Raw genomic sequence first — 21,837 nt, forward strand, 5'->3', positions numbered from 1 at the left:
TTTTGTTTTTCAGGTCCTGGTTCCCCTGTCTCGTCCCGTTCGTCGCCTCCTCCTGGGCGCGCCCGGTGAAGCGCGTCTTTGGGGGGAGGGGGGGGGGTTCTGTGATGCCTGGCCCGTCCACTCCTCGTGTGTGCCACGCCCCCCTGCTTACCCACGTGTTTTTTCCTGATTGTACCCAGCTGTGTCTAGTTACTTTGATTAGTCCTGTGTATTTAAGTCCTGGTCTCCCCGGTTTCCCTTGTCCGTCATTGATGTCAGTCAGTGTCCGATGTATCCTGGTCCCTGTCTCCCAATTAAACCCTGTTTTTCCCTTACTTTGCCTGCTTGCCTGTTCCTGCTCGCTCGCCTGTCTGCACGCTCACCCAGCGATCGCGAGCGCCCGTGACAGAAAGTATGGTGGGAAATATTTAAGGCCAATTTATACGATACTACTGATCCCCCTCCCGCCCCAAAATACATTCATAGCTTCCCGATGTCACAGTGGAAGGTGTACATGATGTTGCACACGGCTGTGTAGCAATACCATGTAACGCAGAGCAAACACCTGTCAAAACTGCACGTTCTATGGCCTCTAAATGAGTAATTCGCCATGTTGTCCCGCATCAGCGCTAACCTGCAACCACTTAGCGCGCTCTCGTCAGTACTGCCCATTTTTACGCAGATGGGCGTGGCTAATTCGCATACATTCTCAACATTTATATTTAACATTTAGCATTTATATATAACATCTAAGTTTTACATTTATATTTAACATTTATATTTGACATTTAATATTTAGATATGTTAACATTTATATTTAACATTTATATATAGGCATGCCATTTATATTTACATATGATAAACAATATTCACAGCAAAAAAACCTGATGATCCACAACAGCATTGAATTCTAGCTAAATGTCAGAAAATTGCACTAAATGATGAAAAAGTGGCAAGTACAAAAATGTTTAGTACTGTACCTTTACAAACGGCGCCCCTTTACATTTGTTTTATCTTTTAGGAATGTTAAAGGACAATGTCATATGTGTTTACCTTGCATGTATTGTCACGTCAAAGATGTTTTATCTACTGAAAAATAGTTTCCCTCCAAGAACAATAAAATACGTACCAACCTAACCCTTCTCTACCGTACCGTACCTTGCCTTTCCTTATCCTAGCTGGATTGACCTCAGGTTCCCTCACTGGAAGCCCAAAAGAGGGGGAGTTGGGGAACCTTTAACTTTGTTCAGTACTAATGCAATTAGTAAAAATCTGTCCACTACAAAATGCTACTAAATGATCCACAATTCATCCATAATACTGTGAACAGGGATAGGGAGTATTTCTGCTACAAACATTTAACATTGTATTCCGGAATTTGTATTTCACTTATGTAACAAAATGATTATGTAATTTGAATCAATTTTGTATTCTGTAAATACAAGATAAACTTTCCCCATAGTGTATGCATGATGACGTAGGCAAAACATTTGTGCATACACAGGGAGGAAGTTTAGTTTTCCATGTAAACATTTTTGAGTTATTTGCATCTGTGGTAGAAAAAGGAAGCAGTTTTGTCAAATTACAAAAAAAAAAAACAAATGGTAATTGTCACGCCCACACGGGCGGAGTCCACGAGAGGCATCACCGCAATCCTAAGTAGCAAGCAGTCAAAAGACGCAGACAGACCGGAGGACGCTGCGAAGTATTGAGCCAATGTCTTTGAGCCTTACTAAGCATTCTCTTGTCTCTCGTCTACACGCTTTCCCGTACCAAGTCCGTTTACCCTGTGTATTTACCTTACCTTTTCCTCGTCCTCTTCCCAGACCCATTCCCGAACCTGACTCTCCTACCCTGCAGGCTTAGTTTGTGGTTAATTAATACATAAGTAATAGCGTTTTATATATAACGTGTGTGTGTGTGTGTGTGTGGTCTGTCAAATGTTTCGAATGACATCGTTTCTCGCCGCACGAAGGCCAGAGAGTAGCTGCTGTAACCAATGGAACATGGGGGGCCCAGGCTTGGGGGTGTGACGTGGCTCAGGGGGCTAAGCCTGAGTGCCTGTGATCAGAATGTTGTTGGTTTGAACCCAGCTTCAGCATATCTGCAGATTCTTGAGCAAGGCCATTGACCCCCAGCTTCCTGGGTACCACGATAGGTGGCAGCCCTTCATAGCCATCAAGCTCATTTGGGGCAAACTTAACTTATAGCTCAGAGTTGTTAAAATCTCATTTAGCTCTGATTTAAAGGAATCCAGCAGTTACAGAAGATGGATGGATGGATGAAGTAGGTACTTTTCACTGGAACATTGGGGTGAGGCTTATAGCAATAACTTGCTGATTGTTTGACCACATGAATTTTCTTTACTCCAACGTGCCATGTAAAAAAGTGCTTCCTCAAATTCATTTTAGAATGTTCTCCTGCTAATTTCCACTTATGGCTATGAGTTGTAGTATTTAAACTAATATTGAAATAGCCATTTGGCTGAACAGCATCCAGACCTGTTACAATCTTATATACCTGGATCATCCATCCATTTTCCAAACTACTTATCCTACTGGGTTGCGGGGGGTCCGGAGCCTATCCCAGAAGCAATAGGCACAAAGCAGGAAACAACCCAGGATGGGGAGCCAGCCCACCGCAAGGCACACTCACACACCATTCACTCACACAGGCACACCTACAGGTAATTTAGTAGCTCCAATTAGCCTCAACATGTTTTTGGACTGTGGGAGGAAACTGGAGGAAACCCCATGATGACATGGGGAGAACATGCAAACTCCACACACATGTAACCCAGGCAGAGACTTGAACCTGGGTCCCAGAGGTGTGAGGCAACAGTGCTAACCACTGCACCACCATGCCGCCCCTACCTAGATTATATCCCCCCTTAGTCTCCTTTGCTCGAGGCTGAACAGATTCAGCTCAGTTAACCTCTCCACATAAGACATTCCTCTAAGACCAGGAATCATTCTCGTAGCCCTTTGTTGCACCCTTTCCAAGGCAGCAATGTCCTTCTTAAGGTATGGTGACCAAACCTGCACACAATATTCTAGGTGGGGTCTTACCAAGGAATTACACTGAACAAAAATATAAACGCAACACTTTTGTTTTTGCTCCCATTTTTCATGAGATGGACTTAAAGATCTAAAATGCATTCCAGATACACAATATTACCATTCCTCTCAAACATTTCTCACAAATCAGTCTAAATGTGTGATAGTGAGCACTTCTGCTTTGCTGAGATAATCCATCCCACCTCACAGGTGTGCCACATCAAGATGCTGATCTGACATCATGGGTAGTGCACAGGTGTACCTTATACTGCCCACAATAAAAGGCCACCCTGGAATGTGCAGTTTTGTCTCACAGCAAAATGCCACAGATGCCACAAGCATTGAGGGAGCGTGCAATTGGCATGCGGACAGCAGGAATGTCAACCAGATCTGTTGCTCGTGCATTGAATGTTCATTTCTCAACCATAAGCCGTCTCCAAAGGCGTTTCAGAGAATATGGCAGTACATCCAACCGGCCTCACAACCGCAGACCACGTGTAACCACACCAGCCCAGGACCTCCACATCCAGCAGGTTCACCTCCAAGATCGTCTGAGACCAGCCACTCAGACAGCTGCTGAAACAATTGTTTTGCATAACCAAACACTTTCTGCACAAACTGTCAGAAACCGTCTCAGGGAAGCTCAACTGCATGCTCGTCGTCCTCATCGGGGTCTTGACCTGACTCCAGCTCGTCGCCGTAACAGACTTGAGTGGGCAAATGCGCACATTCGATGGCGTCTGGCACGTTGGAGAGGTGTTCTCTTCACGGATGAATCTCGGTTTGCATTGTTCAGGGCAGATGGCAGACAGCGTGTGTGGCGTCGTGTGGGTGAGCGCTTTGCTGATGTCAATGTTGTGGATCGAGTGGCCCATGGTGGTGGTGGGGTTATGGTATGGGCAGGCATCTGTTATGGACGAAGAACACGGGTGCATTTTATTGATGGCATTTTGAATGCACAGAGATACCGTGATGAGATCCTGAGGCCCATTGTTGTGCCATACATCCATGAACATCACCTCAGGTTTCAGCAAGATAATGCACGGCCCCATGTTGCAAGGATCTGTACACAGTTCTTGGAAGCTGAAAATGTCCCAGTTCTTGCATGGCCAGCATACTCACCGGACATGTCACCCGTTGAGCATGTTTGGGATGTGCTTGACCGGCGTATACGACAGCGTGTACCAGTTCCCACTAATATCCAACAACTTCGCACAGCCATTGAAGAGGAGTGGACCAACATTCCACAGGCCACAATTGACAATCTGATAAACTCTATGCGAAGAAGATGTGTTGCATTGCATGAGGCAAATGGTGGTCACACCAGATACTGACCGGTTCTGAGTCCCCAGACCCCCAATAAAGCAAAAAACTGCACATTCCAGGGTGGCCTTTTATTGTGGGTAGTATAAGGTACACCTGTGCACTACCCATGATGTCAGATCAGCATCTTGATGTGGCACACCTGTGAGGTGGGATGGATTATCTCAGCAAAGCAGAAGTGCTCACTATCACACATTTAGACTGATTTGTGAGAAATGTTTGAGAGAAATGGTAATATTGTGTATCTGGAATGAATTGTAGATCTTTAAGTCCATCTCATGAAAAATGGGAGCAGAAACAAGAGTGTTGCGTTTATATTTTTGTTCAGTGTATATAATTGTAACATCACCTCCCTTGACTTAAACTCCGCACACCTAGAGATGTAACAACATCCTATTGGCCTTTTTTATTGCTTCCCCACACTGGCGAGAGTGTGACATGGAAGCATCAACATACACACCAAGGTCTTCCTCATAATCAGCTACCTTTATTTCAGTGGAATCCATAAAATATCTGTACTTAATATTTCTGTTCCCTACGTGGATTACCTTACATTTGTCTACATTAAATTTCATCTGCCAGTTTTTGACCCAGTCACTAATTAAATCAAAATCTCATTGTAGCCTCTGTGTTGTTAGTTCAGTATCTGCTACACCACCCACTTTGGTGTCATCTGGAAATTTAACCAATTTACATTATATATTAGTGTCAATATAGTTTACGCAAATTAGGAATTGTAGTGGTCCTAAAATTGAACCCTGTGGTACCCCACTATGAATGTTTATAACGTTGGATTTATTTTAACAACATGCACAATGAACGTTGTGCTGGGTAGCTACGTCCATCAGGGGCAAAACAAAATCGAAACAAAGTGCACGCTGCACCCTAATTGGTGTGCTTGCTGCACGCTTTTGAGTTTTGACCTGTTGCGGTTTTATCCACTCATAAGGAAAAAGGAATGACAGATTTTGCACAATATAGTGGAGTAATAAGTAAGATATTTGACTTGGAAATGTAGTGGAGTTAAAGCAAAAAGTCTCCTCAAATAGCAAAACTTTAGTAAAGTAGAGATACATGAACAAGTTTCTTATGTACAGTAATGAACTACATTTACTTGGTACTGTCCATCACTGGTGGTAATAGTGTTGAATTACTGTCTTAAAGAATTACACATTTTCAATTTCATGTACATGGCTATTATACAGTATGGATAGCTCTGAAGTGTAGAATAACCGTACAGTAAAATAACTGTAATAATTAACATTGGGTCCTTGAGCTAGGTCCTTTATCTCAGAATCTGCTCCCTGGGTGCTGAATAAATGGCTGACCAAATTGCAAATTGGGACATTTAAGATTGAACTTTATGGTACATGACTCATTCTGTGCAATTACAGTATTTTATTTTATCCAATGAGAAACTATATGAATTAGTTTTGGTTTGTTCTGTGTTTCACTTCCACTAAGAAGCCTTTTCTGGTGCCTGTCTCATTCCTCTAACCCTTATATATATTGAATTCCTTCAAAGTAGTGGACATTCAGAGATATTGCCTGTGTCACTCTTATTGTGGGCAGTTTGTGATACAATTCTTGCATGACACATGAATATGACAGAGTCCTTTTGCTGGAACTCATTAAAAAGCTGCATCCTGTCAGCTAGAGGCATACGAGTGCAGATTTAATGGGAAGATTGTAAACCCCAGAAAAAGAGGAACAGCATGTAGTCTCTGTGTTTAAGAAAAGGCAGTTTATTCTGTTTCACTTCCATTAAGCAACTACAACACACTTTCCGTGAGGCTGTCTCCCACCTTTATCTCTTTTATTTCTTTCTTAGTTTTGTGGAATTCTTACTTTTGTGGATATTCCAAGATACAATTGAACCCCGTCGCTGGAACTCACACATGAGCCTGAAAGCCTGTCAAAACCAGTTTGGACAAAAAATTGAGAGGTATAACCCTGATATATATTTGTGGCCAAGCAGGTTTTTCTCATTTGTCAAAGGATAAGAGGAAGTCGTTGGTAAGACATTGTTGGTAAAACTATTACCTTTGTCTAAAAGTATATTTAAGCTTCATTTGAACTAGTGTCATGCTAAAAACATATTGTTTGTGGAAATACTTGATTGTTATGCTCATCATGGAGCTCATCTGGATAACATTTAGAAAGAAACCTCTTAAAATGAAACTGTAATTTTTAGAATTGTTGTTTTTCATTATCTGATGTACGTAACTTCACAGAGCTGCTTAGTCCTTTTCTCCTGACCAAAAATTATGGGCCAAAGCCAAAATTGCCTGGTCAGAGTCCAGAACTTTATAGAGAATATTTGGTCTTTGTTTTGTAGTTTTGGTTTTGACCCATTTTTTTGCCCAGGAGTGTACATTTATAAATAACTCTTTTAGAATTAAATTGTTATTTTTAGGAGAATTTTTTTCTTGTCTGTTGTAGGTAACTTCCATACACAGATACACATTTTTTTGTGTGTAATCCTCGTGAAAGACATAAGGGATAAAAAAATATGACTGTAAAACAGATTTTTTTGGATTCTGTCATTCGACAAAAGCATGTCACGGCCTGCCCATCTGACTGTCCTATTTTTTTCCTAGCGACCCTAACGAGCCACATCTCGTGTTTGTTTGTGTTACGTCTCATTCCTGCCCTCATGTTACTCACGTTTATTCTGTCACATGCACTGGGACTAAAGGCTCAGGGAGCAGGCATAGTGAAGCAACAAAAAGTGATTAATTTGGCAGACTGAACAGAACTGGGGGAAAAAACTGGATCTCAGAGGACCAAATGGAAGGCTAGGGCACAGGCAACACAAAGGAACAACATTAACAACAGGTCTGCAATACACAGGACTGGGAAGCACTTAAATACAAGACTAACGAATGAACAAACAGGAGGCAGCTGGGAGTGATTAATACGAGGGCAGGTACGAGAGGTAAGATGAACAAGCACCAGGTGTGGCCCAAGGAAAAAACAGGAGGGACAAAGGGACAGGGCATGATAAAACAGATGGGTGCAGTTTTATTTAGAAGAGTTTTTGCCTCTATGTATCTGTGGTCTGCGGGGACAACAGAGGAAAAAATGTGAGGAATACAAGGATGTTGTAAGTCCACAGAGTCAATGGAGAGGGAGATTAAAGTTTTTTTTCCATGATGACGATTTAGGGTAAGACGGGAGGAACACAAGACAGTCCTGAGACTACAGTGACAATGGAAGACAAGACGGGAGGAACACAAGAAAGTCCTGAGACCTCAGTGACAATGGAGGGCAAGACTGAAGGAACACAAAGACCTGCTCAGCCCACGTGGGTAGGTATACCGCAGAATCAGGTTGTACATTCAGTTATGTCTTTCTGTATTCGCTTATGGATAATGAATAGCTTGTTTTCATTAAATTTGTTCAGGAACGAAAATAATGACACGTTTAACACCAACAAAAACAAATTTATTCTTGTATAGCGCGTTATCACAACATTACATTGTCTCAAAGCACTTTACAGCATCCCCACCCAAAGCCCCCAGTGAGTAAGTCATAGGCGACAATGGCAAGGAAAAACTCCCTAGAAGGAAGAAACCTTGGGAGGGACCAGACTCAAAGGGGGAGCCCATCCTCCAGGGGCCGGCAGGGAGAGTCAAATAGGAGAGATGGTTAAGTGCCAAGTCACACTGTCCAAGTCATGAGATTTGAGAAATAACTGGAGAGCAGGGAGGTGATGACAAGCCAGTGCCGACACTCCCTCCAATAGCCAGGCAACCAGAAGTAAGGCAGAGGGGTCATACATGGAAGATGACACGGGCAGAACGGCGAGCTGGATGCAGGGACGTCACTGGTGGCGGCGACATCACATGTAGCAGGGTGTGCTGGACGTCTTCATAAATTGAGGTCTCCAGGCAGCACCCCCCAGGAGGGTTAGGGGAAATAAAATGTGCAATTACTCAAAGTAGGGGAGACTATAGGCCATGGGTCTCCAACTCCGGTCCTGGAGAGCTGCTATCCAGTAGGTTTTTTATCATACCCGACTTCTGATGAGCCGCAGCTGCTCTCAGGCAAATACCAGGAACAAATGTAGCTCATCAGAAGCTGGGTAGGATAGAAAACCTACTGGATAGCAGCTCTCCAGGACCGGAGTTAGAGACCCCTGCTATAGGGGTTGTTCCTTGCCCTGCGATTGGTTGGCACCCAACCTTGGGTTGTTCCCTGCCTTGTGCCTGTAGTCTCTCAGGTAGGCTCCAGACCATCCATCCCACCCCGTGAGCCTGAATTGGACAAGTGTTTAGACGGATGGAAACCCCCAATGATGGAAATTGAAATGGGGTGGGGGTAATTCAAATAAAACCATTTACAGTTCATTACAATGTACATAGAAGTGTTGTATTCAAATGTAGGACAATTGCAATTGCAGCTTTACTTTTCAACACAAATTTCATTAAAAAGATTTTTTTTTAAAGATTTTTTTGCTCATTAATTTATCTATAAGTGCAACTTTACATGTAAATCCTACGTTTTAGCAGTTACTAAAGCTAATTTTGATTACTTTTCAATACAACAGATAAAAATCTCTTCTGAAACACAAAGTGCCAAAGTTTTTATCAAGAAAGCGTCTGAATCTTTACCTTCTGGTGAGTTCTCCTGCAATGAGATTGCAATACAGTAAAATGTTTCAAAAATCTTACTCAGCCTGCTGCTGAGTTACAGTGAAAGGCTACTATGGTGTGGAACGTGTGATTAAGCATTTTTTCTAATGATCATTTGTAATATGCAGTGAACGACGCATCAAAACCCATGAGAAGTGAAAGGAAGCCGAGAAACATCTGTGGGAAGCCTTCATCTCCTGAACATCACAGAGCCAGAGCCTCCACATCTGCAACGATTAACATGCATTGGGTTTTGGAGCTAGTGAGTATAATTTCATGAAAGTGGTGAAAAATCAGCCCCCTAAAAAGGTCACAGTTCTGAAGTGGACTCAATTATTTAAATTTAAGATGCAGAATTTAGGGCTATTGCAGCGTGATAATTTCAGAATCACTGAAAACAAGATTAAATCACTGTGCAAACAGGATTAAATCAAGGTTATGTCAGGTTATATGTTATCAATCATGAAGATGACAGCACAATCTTTCTTAATGATTAGTCCAAAGTGTTGTGTCATGATTACAATTTTTTTCTCAGGTGTCAGGAAATGAGCACTTATTTACACCAGATGTGGTGGAAACAAGTAATAAGACAGAATACAGGTAATCCAGCTGTGTCTAATATAACCGAACTTCTAATAGTGGATGATGAAGACATCCATCCATCAACTGTCTTTTCCAGTGACTTTTAACCACTTCAAATACAAATCACACTGTCCAGTATAGATTACATGATGAGCATGTTACAATCCTGGCTTGACTAATTAACTGAGTCTTTCCCCCAACCTTGGTCCTGTGATACAGGTTCCAGGTGAAACATCCTGGAAGGTTCTTCTGCCGCGTCACAGGCTTGGGGTTTGTGGTGGAATCGGGCGGGGAGGTGACCTACAGCTTCTGCTCCTGGGAAAAAGCCCCCCAGACCCCCAGCAGCTGGAGTCCAGCTGGGCCCATTTTCGACATCGAGTGTCCCCAAGGGACCCTGAAGGAGCTGCACCTCCCTCACTGCGAGATGACGTTTGCAGGTACATTTTACAGGTTAATGTGAAAGTTGAAATACTTCTTACTACACTTGCCCAGGATAATATACAAATTCTATGTTACGGTAAGACTGCAATCTTAATACAGTTGTATATAAGGCGAAACACAACTCAAGGAAGAAATCCAAAGAGCACAATCATTCAACATAACCTGAAAATCAGAAAAAGCAGGGTTCAGTTTAATCATAGCTCATACAATGGTTTGCAGCTGTACTGCTATTCTAGTTTTGGACTGAAGTTGAAGGTGTTGAGTTTGTGCCAAAGGCAAATTAGTAATGGTGTAGTTCTAATGTACAACATATGGACAAAAGTATTGGGAGACGCCTCTTAATCATTGAATTCAGGTATTTCATTGCCACAGGTGCATCAATCAAGTACTTAGCTGTGCCATCAGGTTTACAAGCATTTGTGAAACATTGGGTCATTCTGACGGGCTCAGTAAATTCAAGCATGGTACTGTCATAGGTTTCAACAAATCAGTTCTTGAAATTTCTTCCCTGCTAGATATTCCAGGGCAAACTGTGAGTGGCATTATTGCAAACCGAAAGCATTTAGGAACAACGGAAACTTAACCATGAAGTGGCAGACTATGTCACGTAAAATGTCAGAGCGGGGTCAGCAAATGCTGAGGCGCGTAAAAGTCACCAACGCCCTGACTCAATAACTGCAGAGTTCAAACTCTGGCATTAACCCCAGCACAAAAACTGTGCAGTGGAAACATGTTCTATGGAGTGAAGAAAATATTAATGAGATGTGTTTTGTGACACCTAGAAGTTAGTAATATGTATAAACTTGGCGTATCATTATGTTTAGTAAATCCGATTAGCAGAGAACAACACATGCGACTGTTTTGGTAAATCATGGACGCGATAAGCACTGAAGTGGCGGTGAAGAAAGGAACAGGTCAGCAGCCATGACGTCTTTTAAAAGAGGAGATCTTGTGGATTAACAAGGTAAAAAGATGTCGGTGGTGTGATGGTGCTTTTTTCAGCGTCCCACACGTTTATTACACATAAAGATACACCGAATTTATACAGATTGCTAACTTTTGGGCATCATAATGTGCATCATTAATATTTTAGGTGCACTACTATGAGAATAGTAATATTGTGGGCATCAGTAATTGTCCGTATAGTACCAAAAAACTTTATTTTCAAAGTGTTAAAACAAATATATTTTGTATGAAGAACAAAAAACGGTTAAACCCCTAAAAAATACAAGAGCTTTCAACGACATTGCCTGTGTTATGTTATGCCTTAAGTGTCTGTGCATGCCATGCTGGTGGTGTATGGGGACCAGCTAAATTTGAAGGAGAGATCCCAGAATTAACCATCAGTCATTTAAAAAATGGTCAAAACTCAGCTGGTAAAGTCAGTATTTAGGGGCTGCACTTCGGGGTCTTGAAAAGGACATGAGAAAAGTGACTGGGTGGTGGTTTGACATTGCTGGGAAGGGCAGGAGGGGGAGATGTCAGAAATAGCCATTTCCTGCTCCAAAGCTAAATGTAATTGAACCTTCCAGCCTTCTGGGATATCACATTTTCTTAATGAATTAAGTGGAGACTTAGGAATCAAACTGAAGGCTTCTTACTTCTTCCCATAAGAATCAATCAATTTTTCTTCCAGATGAAAACCTGGCTGTAGCACATGTAACCGAAGACAATGTGGAGATTCTGCAGCCACTGGAGGTGACAGACACACATGTGGTCATCAGTCTCACCAGCCTCTCTATTTTTGGTGTCCTAAAGAGGAAAATATTTCCCAAGGTCCGAGGGCAAGTGCTACTACTGCTCCGGCCTGGAGATAAAATCTTGAATGTATTCTTGCTGCCCCTGAATGTGCCTCCTGACCAGGTGAGCATTTCTATGCCTGATTATTTCACCAATGCTCAACCACACACACCGTCTCCCACCCAGTCACACTGTCTAACCAGCACAGTCACTCTGATCATTTTTGAAAGCGCAATGATGGCCGAAAACCAGCCTGATAGGATCGGAGAGAGCGTGGTGAGATGTTCTTTTGGCTTTGTAGATGAGCATTAGTGTTTTGAATCTGATGTGGGCAGCTACAGGAAGCCAATGGCATGGGGTGGGAGAACTTGGGAAGGTTGAAAATAAGTCGGACAGCTGCATTCGGGATCAGTTGCAAATGACGAATGGTGTTCAGAGGCAGACCAGCTAGGAAGGAGTTACAGTAGTCCAGTCTCGAGATGACAAGGGATTGAACAAGTACCTGAGTGGCCTGTGTGGAAAGAAATGGACAAACTCTTCTGATGTTGAAGAAGAGAAGTCAACAGGAGCAGGAAAGTTTGGTAATGTGAGAGGAAAAGGAATGGTGATTGTCCATAGTTACCCCTAGGATGCGAGCGGTGACCGAAGGATGAATCAGTTTTCCAGGGAGATAGTGAAATCCTGGTGTGGGTATGGATCACCTGGGATGAACATCAGTTCAGGCTTGCTGGGAATGAATTTCAGCTGATGAACTGTCATGCATAACAAGATATCTGCCAGACATGCAGAGATCCAAGTGGAGACTTGAGTGTCAGAAGGAGGAAAGGAGAGGATATGTTGAGTGTTGTCTGCTTAGCAGCGATATGAGAACTCGTGAGGATCTCAGCAAGAGATCTAGTATAGAGGGAGAACAGAAGAGGACCAGGAACTGAGCCCTGAGGGACACCAGTGGAGAATCTGTGTGGAGTAGATGTGGATCCCCTCCATGTCACTTGATATATCTGACCTTCTAGGTAAGAAGCAAACCATTGCCATTCTGAACCACAAAATATATATGATTACATGATTACATGCACTACAAGAAAATCCACATAAGGATCCTGTTCTGTGTAAATTTATATTTGAGAAATACAGCAGTACATCAGTAAACACAACAGTGAATTTTACATAATCAAATTAGTCATACAGTAACATGCTGCCTGGAAATGGCCTTATGACAATAAAAGAAGAGTATTTAGTATAACCTACCAGTATTCAATCTGCCAATATTCTAACTTTGATGGCATGTTATTTTATCTAAACAGATATTTTAAATATCAGTTAAGCTAAACTGATTAAATTTTTAGCTTTCAAACCTTTCTCCCAGCTGATGTAACAATGGCTTAAATACAAAAAGCCAAACATCAGGCTTTCTTGGTGGCAAAATCACTAATTACATGCTTGAAGTCTAGTAATAGAGCCAACTTGCTTTAAGTTGACAATATAGCAAGGTTTTTCAACCTCTCCTGAGACATTGTTGATCTCAGATAGCTCTTGATAAGTTTGAACTGGACCAGCTCTTCACCCACACAAGGATTCTGGAGTGTTCATGGGAGTTTGCTCAACCAGTCTACATGTGCTTTGTGTACTTGGAAAAGGCATACGACCGTATCCCTCAGGGGGTCCTGTGAGGGGTTCTTCCGGAGTACGGGGTATGGGGTCCACTGTTGTAGGCCATCAGGTCCCTGTATAAATGGAGTTTGGTTCACATCACCAGTAGTAAGTTGGGCTCATTTCCAGTGGGTGTTGGACTCCGCTAGGTCTGGCCTTTGTCACTGATTCTGTTCATGACATTTATGGACAGAATTTCTAGGCAAGGGGTTGAGGGGGTCCTGATCGGTGACCTCAGGATCGAGTCTACTTTTTGCAGATGATGACCTGCAGTATTCACTGCGGGGGGCTGCAGCGGTGTGTGTGAGGTGGTCAGGATGTGGATCAGCACCTCCAATTCTGAGGCCATGGTTCAAAACTGGAAAAGGGTAGATTGCTCTCTCTTGGAGTGGGATGAGTTACTGCCTCAAGCAGAGGAGTTTAAGTATTTTTGGGTCTTGTTTACGAGTGATGGAAGAAGGGAGCGGGAGATTGACAGGTGGATTGGTGCAGCGTCAGCAATGCTTTTGATTTACCAGTGGATCTATATTCCTGCCCTCACCTATGGTCACAAGCTTTGGGTAGTGACTGAAAGAATGAAGTCATGGATACAAGTGGCAAGAATGCGTTTCCTTCTCAGGGTGTCTGGGCTCAACCTTGTGGTTAGCACTGTTGCCTCATACCTCTGGGACCCAGGTTCGAGTCTCCACCTGGGTCACATGTGTGTGGAGTTTGCATGTTCTCCCCATGTCGTCGTGGGGTTTCCTCCAGGTACTCCGGTTTCCCCCCACAGTCCACAAAAACATGCTGAGGCTAATTGGAGTTGTTAAATTGCCCCTAAGTGGGTATGTGTGAGTGAATGGTGTGTGAGTGTGCCCTGCGATGGGCTGCCCCCCCATCCTGGGTTGTTCCCTGCCTCATGCCCATTGCTTCTGGGATAGGCTCCGGACCCCCCGCGACCCAGTAGGATAAGCGGTTTGGAAAATGGATGGATGGATTTTTACCTGCCTACTTTGCCTTGCAGGGTTACGGGCTGCTTTAAGCTACTTGAGGCTAATGCTGTGTTCACAGAAAACATGACAGGAAACGGCGCCCCATTCTGAATTATTCTCTGCGTTGTAGCCGTAGCCTCCAGGACCCCTGTGACCCTGAATATTACAAACGGTTACGGAAAATTAATGAATGGATGGGTTAGTGTTCAGTATAAAATTATGATGTAGGCTATAAATTTGTTCCTTTTTGTCTAGTTATTACATAATACGGTGTTATTACATAATGCGCTGTTACAAGGGTTATAAAATACTGAGTTACATTGTTTTGTAGAAACATGGTCTTGCTCTCTGTCGTTATCCACATGGGTCACTTCAAGGAAATGAGGGAGATGGATGAGACAGTTGGCAGGTTATGATGCTCGTCATCGATGTTACCCAACGTAGGTGCACCAGCAGATGCAGCAGAGACAAAACCTCTTCATTCCTACCAGCTCCATGTGCACGCTCATTCATAAAGAGCTATACAGGATGTCCAGTGACCACGAGGCAATACGGAGGATCCAGCCAGAGGTGACGACCCAAACCATGACCAAAGAACACGTGTTGTTATATCCAAGTGCTATACAGTACCAGTCAAAAGTTTGAGTATACCAGCTTGAAACCACAGTTCTCTGTGATTGGAGCTATATACGCTTGTGTATTAACAGCAGTGGAGGTTGGTTTTTATAACCAAATAATTCAGAATTGGCTCCAACTACCATGTGTTTGTAGCACATAAGGGGATGAGTGCATTTGTAATTACCACTGTCAGGTATGAGGGTGTCAGTTGCTTCGCTGGTGACTGAGTTGGTGATGAATTAGTTGTATTTACCCACAAAAACCTGCTTTCGGTACCAACATTTTTGTGTGTTATAATACAAAATTCCGATTCCCATTCGACACATCGTTTGCCAAACCAACCAGTAGTCAGAGGCTTAGACTGGTATGTTACATGCGGTTTCTCTACATATTCCCCTGTAGTAGAGCTCATTTTCTCATCCTAAATGTTTAAAAAGGCATGATCTGATCTTTATTGCTGGGTTTTCCACCAACACTGATGAATTCATGAAAGTATAAATAAGTTTTATTGGCCAGCTAATGTATCGGTTGAGCCTTACTTCAGAAAATCGCTATTCTATCAGGATTACAGCAACATAACAACCTAAAATTCACCTCAGAATTGTGCAAAAACTATCTGGGGAAAAAGGAACAAAAGTAAAACTTACACTAATGACAGGGTCTGCCCAGTTTACAAGCATCAATCCCATTAAAATTGTATGGGGCAAACTGGACAGAAGATTCAAAGCAACCAACAAGTGCCCTGTGTCTCTAGAAACGGCTGCAGAAGGGCTAGGAAGACCTCAGGTGATCTCCTGCTGAACCAAATGCCTCATGGTTTTGGGGCTGTTATCAGGACAAATGGTGGCTGTTTTGGGGAATTCAGGAAGCTTTTTAGATAGAGCTTTGGTGCCCCATGTTTTGGGCATTACAGTGTATTTTGTTGCTTACAGGAAAATGTGATTTAAAACATGATAAAAACCTTGTTTCCAGCAAGTGTACTCAAACTTTTGATTGGTTCAACCTGCATTTGGTAGATATTTCACATACAGAAGTACAAAATGCACTGTGAAATAAATGTAGCAATTAATGCACCCAGGGTGGCTCAAACCTCCAGGGTTGGGGGTGTGAATCCCACCCCCGCTCTTTGTGAGGAACAGTTCCCACTTTTAAACAGGGCTCAGAACATCACCAGCAATTTCTCCTCTTCACCTCTAGAATGAAGAGTTTGAATACAGTTTTGACCAAACAATCCACCCAACTTTTGAGGTATTTCTGAACCGTGACGTGGTGGAAGTGGATCTGAGTGTCTTGCAAGACAGGAGCGGTAAAGACGTGTGGCGGCGCTTCATCGATCTCACAGGTGATAACATACAATTTCTATACCAAATAAAAAACAGAAGGGGCTGTGTGAGACCATCAGGAGAAGCAGACATGATTAACCACTGGGCAGAGATTCCAGTGTGGGCAGTGTGCACCCCTGATTCTAACTGCTTAATGCTTCACGTGTATCTGACTTATCTAAGAAAAATGCTTCACATCCACAGTGCACTGTACTGTGAAGGGCAGGGTAAACAGTAAAGGCCCCATTTAACAGGAATTCACACAAACCCGTTCAATCAGCTAGAGTAATACCTGACGCCATTTCAGAGTTACTAACTAAAAAGCCCTCAAATAAATCCTAAACTTTACATGGTGCTGTTTCTCCATCATTGTCTGCACCCTCTACAGGTCACGGCTGCAATCAAGTCTCCAACCCTCCATTAGTGGCCTGCTGCCCACCAGCTCATGACCTCCTTCATGAGCACTCAGACAAAAATCTTAAACTAGGTAATTATTTGAACTCAAACAGTTGTTAATTGTCAGCTGTCCTGATCTATCTCCATCTGTCCTGCCCTGTTCCTATTTGGCCAGCAGAGGTCTCTGCTGGTCATCCTGTGTCCTCCTTTCTTGTTTCTCATTACCCTCACCTATTCCCCATTTTCATGCGCCCCCCAGTGTTTAAATATGCTGAAAATGCTTTGTCATGGTCCACATCTGTCCCGCATATAGCCCTCTTTATTAGTGTATGTGTGTTCCTGCCTGTGCCTTATCCCTTAGTTCAGTCATTGTAAATGCTGGTATTGGTTATTTTAGTGTTGTAGAGATTAGTGTAGGTGCTGCTTGTCTATCTCCCTTCTTAGTTAGTCTTCCCTCTACCCGGTTGCCCTGAATCTTGTCCCTGTGTCAGGTTAGGCTTGGACCTTCCTGATTGTTTTTCCTGGCCTTTTGTTTTGACCCCTTGCAGTCCTTGTTTTTGCTTGTGTGTATTTAGTTCCTTAATAAAACTCCTCCAATTCAGTCAAAGGCCGCACATGGATTGTCCTTACTGTTGAAATCCACAGAAAATAGAGGAAACATTTCATTTTGGTTAACAGGCCCTCAATGTTATATGGGTCATCATAAATACTAATTATCTTTAATAAATTTATTTCAGGAAAATGATTCACTTGACTTTAGAAATGTTTGGTTTATTTCAAGGGTACCCTATCAATGCCAATTATAAGATAATCACACCTTAATCACCAGCAATTTGTTCTTGTTTTAAAATGATAGTTCCAAATTGCAACTTGTCCCAATCCGTAGACCAATATCATGGTCTATTAACCAATCGATTACAGTCAGTCCTGCCACAACAAGTGATATCACAGCGCAAATGTAATGCAAATGACATATTAGTTCCCAAGTGCAATACAACATGGAATCACATTTTTATTTGTGCGATATTCAATCAAAGACAAAAGCACTGTGTGAACTATAATGCAATATGGTCTTAGCAAGAAACTATCTGCACACAAAACAGCTATCCAAGTGAATGATAGTGATGTCCGATTTGTGAATCGATTGTGTGATAATGCTTTACTTGACGCGGCACAAATACTTGGTAATAACTCAGTTACTACTGAAGTACAAAGTATGAACAGATCATGAGCAAACATAGTTGCCGCTTGAAATGTGTGTTACGATTTATTTATGATGAACAAACATGAGATCAGTATTTCACTTTTGTTCATGACTTGTTCCTTCAATAGTTTCTTCAGTAACAAAAGTTTATAGAATTAACAACTATAGTAGCAAATATAGTAACTGCTTGAGATAAAACATGTCTTGATAGATTAATGATGAATTAACATGAGATCAGTATGTAACTATGACTTATTTGTGGTAATTTATACATAAGTAATAGCATAATACTATATTATTAGCGCCCCATCAAGTAAAATGTTACCACCTGTTCTTTTGAACTTTTCAGTAAATCCGTCCAAGCATTGCACACTTAGCTTCTAAAAATCTAAAATATTTGACAAATTGTCATATAAAATTCACTTACATGTGCTTTTCATAGACTGTCTGTAACTATGTTGTCGTCAGTGCCCCACTGCATACCATAATCTGTTGTGTTTGTGCTGTGCGCTTGCCTGAGAGCATGGTTGCTGTAGCTCACTACTCATTTGCTGTATTTTCTGATCCCACTTGGTGGTGCTCTCTGTTCAAAAAAAGGGCTCCAAACATGCCCCAAAGTAGTCCAAGAGCACCATCTAGTGGGGTCAGAAAATACAGCAAATGGTTCATGAAGCATCGATTTGGTCATCGCTACTCCTGACTGACAAGTTAAGGCATGTTTGGTTGAAGTGGTTACCAGGCAATTCTCATGAGACTCATAAGACCCACAGGATATGTTATGATATGATTTATTAATGTATTACTCTTTATTATTTTAAATGCATATAATTAAATTACTGGCCACTGGCATCACTGATTTTATTATTTACTTCCTTTGGTTTGGCATAAGCTACTGTGTTTTGCAGTCATATTCCCCTAACCCTATTTTTCCAATTGGCCATGTGTATTTTAGTACGCCATTTTAGTCAACACAAGGTTTTTCAGGAACACATTAGTCGTGTTGTAGCAGGACAGACTTTGCATGTTTAAATGAATATTGGCTCTGTTGTATCTTTGCTTTGTTTCTGCTCATTCTCCAATGGCCTCTTGTCATCCAGGTGCGGCTTTTGTAGACCAACACAAGCAAGCCATCATCCAGAAAGTGACACTGATTAAACCCATTCTGGATGAAATCCCCATCTCAGAGGAGAAGTATAATTACATCTGTGCTGCCAGTACCAGCCAGGACAGGATGAGGAGGCTGTATGAGGTCTTGAACAGCGATACGCTGAAAATGCTTTTTTTTGCCTCCCTGAAGAAGAAGGAACCACATCTTGTCTCAGAATTGAAAAGCTCTTAATTGGACCAGTATGCAAAACTCCATTCCCCATTCCAGTTCTCCCAGCTTACAGGGTGTTCCTCAGGCAGTGCCCTGTGAAACTGGTTCATACATTCTGCCAGATTGTACCTCAACCTGCTAAAAGCCCTGTCAGTCCACACAGACGTCTCATCACATCCTTTTATCCTTCAAAATATATTTCCATCAGAGTAACAATGCTTACTGTATGCTTCCTTAATTAATGTTATCTTAACTAGAACTCCATCATCACATTAATATTCGAAGAGGACAAAGACCCAAAATGTCAATACAATGAGAGATTCTTAATCTTAATCAGACTATTGTTGAGTATATGGCTGCTTTGGAAGGATGGTCTGAATTAAAATAAAACCGTGTACACATTCTCATCCATCCATCCATTTTCTGAAACTGCTTGTCCTATTCAGGGTCGCGGGGGTGGGGGAGGGGTGCAGAGTCTATCCTGAAGGCTACAGATGCAAGGCAGTTAACAATCCTGGACGGGACGCCAACCAATTGCAGTACACGTTCTCATCCATTTTCTGAAACCGCATAAAAATGAGAATTAACGGGATGCAAAAACAAAACCCTAACTGATCCAAATCTGTTAAACCCATGCAAACCCACCCATCATCAAAACATGTTTCCAGCTCCTCCAGTGTCTTACCGTAACACCCCCTCATAAAGGAATGTTTTCCCGTATATATACCAGCATCTGACGCTCTGCCCTGCATGTGGAATCATCTGCTCACCCTCCCGGCAGAATGAAGCAGAGACGTCAGTCTTCAGAACAAACGCTGTTATGAAAAAGCAAGATGGAACATGCAAAGACCCCATTTTGTTGTACTCGATTCCATATGTGCAAAATTTGTTCCACTAAGCAGCTGCTGCACACAGATTCTGGTTAGAGCCTTTTCTGGTGCTCATCTCATTCTTCTATCTCAGATATCTTAAATTCTTACAGCAGTGATCTTCACTGAATTTTAGATGAGGGCCACGCTTACCAGTGTACAGCGGGGCATGGGGGGCACCATTTCCTTTTTAAAAGCTGGCTAGCCGGAAGTAATCTTGGTGCTGCCTCACTTGATTGGTAATTAAGGCAGCACACATTACTGGGGAAGTTCTATTGCATCTAGATTTAAAACATAATACAAAATCATTTTAAAAATAAATCTTAATAATAAATCTGACGGTCAGGGTAATTTGCTTGTTTTTTAATTTAGTCCTGGCTGCCAGTGGTCCACGGGCTGCCCAATGAAGACCACTGTCTTACATCCATCTATCCATCCATCCATCCATCTATTTCCCAAACCGCTTATCCTACTGGGTCTTACATCCATCCATCCATTTTCCAAACCGCTTATCCTACTGGGTTGCGTGGGGTCCGGAGCCTATCCCAGAAGCAATGGGCATGAGGCAGGGAATAACCCAGGATGGGGGCCAGCCCATCGCAGGGCACACTCACACACCATTCACTCACACATGCACTCCTACGGGCAATTAGCCTCAGTATGTTTTTGGACTGTGGGGGGAAACCGGAGTACCCGGAGAAAACCCCACGACGACATGGGGAGAACATGCAAACTCCGCACACATGTGACCAAGGCGGAGACTTGAACCCGTGTCCAGAGGTGTGAGGCAACAGTGCTAACCACTGCACCACCATGCCGCCCCCCCACTGTGGAATTTCAAAGATACGCTTGGATCCCTCCAAAAACAGTTTCTGTCACATGAGCCTGAAAGCCCGTCAAAATCAATCTGGCTAAAAAATGAGAGGTGTGACCCTGACTTATACTTGAAATCCAAGCAGATTTTTCTCAATTGTCAAAGGATAACAGGAAGTCATTCGTAAGACATTGTTGGTAAAACTATTACCTTTGTCTAAAAGTACATTTAAGCTTCATTTGAACTAGTATCATGTTCTTCAGGGAGCTCATTTAGTTCAACATTTACAAACAACCCTCTTAAAATCTAGTTAAAATTTTTAGAATAGTTATTTTTCATTTTCAGTTGTAGGTAACTTCACAGAGCTGCTTAGTTCTACACTCAGAGTCCAGATTTGAACCGTATAGAGAATATTTGGTCTCACATGACTAAACAGGAAATTAGTCATCAGCTGTTTGGACCCATGAATACTGGTAGAATTACCACAAGACTTAAACTGTAAGAAAATTAAAGTGAAAGGCTAAGTTACTTTATCTATGTAATTCTTGTTAATGTCCTGACCACTTATTTGCTGTTGAGTGGCTTAAAAGCTTAATGTTTTGTAGTTTTCGCCCATTTTTGTTTTTGCCGAGGACTGTACATTTATAAATAACTCTAAAAATCAAATTGTAATTTTTATAAGAATCGTTATTTTTCCTTGTATGTTGTAGGTAACTTACATACACAGCTTTTATTTTTATGCATAACTGTGTCGAAAGGCATGAGGGATAAAAAAAAGAAAAGAAAACTAAGGCTGGAAAACTCCAAAAGTCTTTGGAGTCTGTCATTAAACAAAAACACAGTGCAATTTTATTTAGAAGAGTTTGTGTCTATATGTGTTTAGTCTGTGAGCACAATAGAGGTGCGTCCACTGTGTT

General features: G+C 42.2%; 1 protein-coding gene across 4 annotated transcripts; it reads left to right on the plus strand.

Annotated features, from left to right (window-relative positions):
* Positions 1–6,091: 6,091 nt before the first annotated feature.
* On the plus strand, positions 6,092–19,644 carry LOC125740475 (NACHT, LRR and PYD domains-containing protein 1b allele 2-like). Of its 4 annotated transcripts, XM_049011682.1 has the most exons (12): positions 6,092–6,303; positions 7,526–7,669; positions 8,911–8,980; positions 9,124–9,257; positions 9,531–9,595; positions 9,797–10,014; positions 11,655–11,716; positions 11,795–11,881; positions 14,824–14,949; positions 16,195–16,339; positions 16,708–16,806; positions 19,017–19,644. In XM_049011682.1, exons 2-12 carry the CDS (start codon positions 7,571–7,573, stop codon positions 19,256–19,258), a joined length of 1,347 nt encoding a protein of 448 aa, XP_048867639.1. In that variant the 5' UTR covers positions 6,092–6,303; positions 7,526–7,570; the 3' UTR covers positions 19,259–19,644. The 4 variants fall into 4 exon arrangements, with proteins under 4 accessions (XP_048867639.1, XP_048867637.1, XP_048867636.1 ...); XM_049011680.1 differs by having other exon boundaries at positions 6,092–6,374; positions 11,655–11,881; XM_049011679.1 differs by having other exon boundaries at positions 11,655–11,881.
* Positions 19,645–21,837: the final 2,193 nt, after the last annotated feature.

The sequence above is a fragment of the Brienomyrus brachyistius genome, chromosome 4 (genome assembly GCF_023856365.1).
Source record: "Brienomyrus brachyistius isolate T26 chromosome 4, BBRACH_0.4, whole genome shotgun sequence".
Taxonomy (NCBI): Eukaryota; Metazoa; Chordata; class Actinopteri; order Osteoglossiformes; family Mormyridae; genus Brienomyrus; species Brienomyrus brachyistius.

Coding starts and splice junctions, on each gene's coding strand:
- LOC125740475 (XM_049011680.1), top strand. CDS start 7,571: ATGGAAGACAAGACGGGAGGAACACAAGAAAGTCCTGAGACCTCAGTG. Junction 9,596..9,796: donor AGTAATAAGACAGAATACAG/GTAATCCAGCTG, acceptor CCTGTGATACAG/GTTCCAGGTGAAACATCCTG. Junction 16,340..16,707: donor GCGCTTCATCGATCTCACAG/GTGATAACATAC, acceptor CACCCTCTACAG/GTCACGGCTGCAATCAAGTC.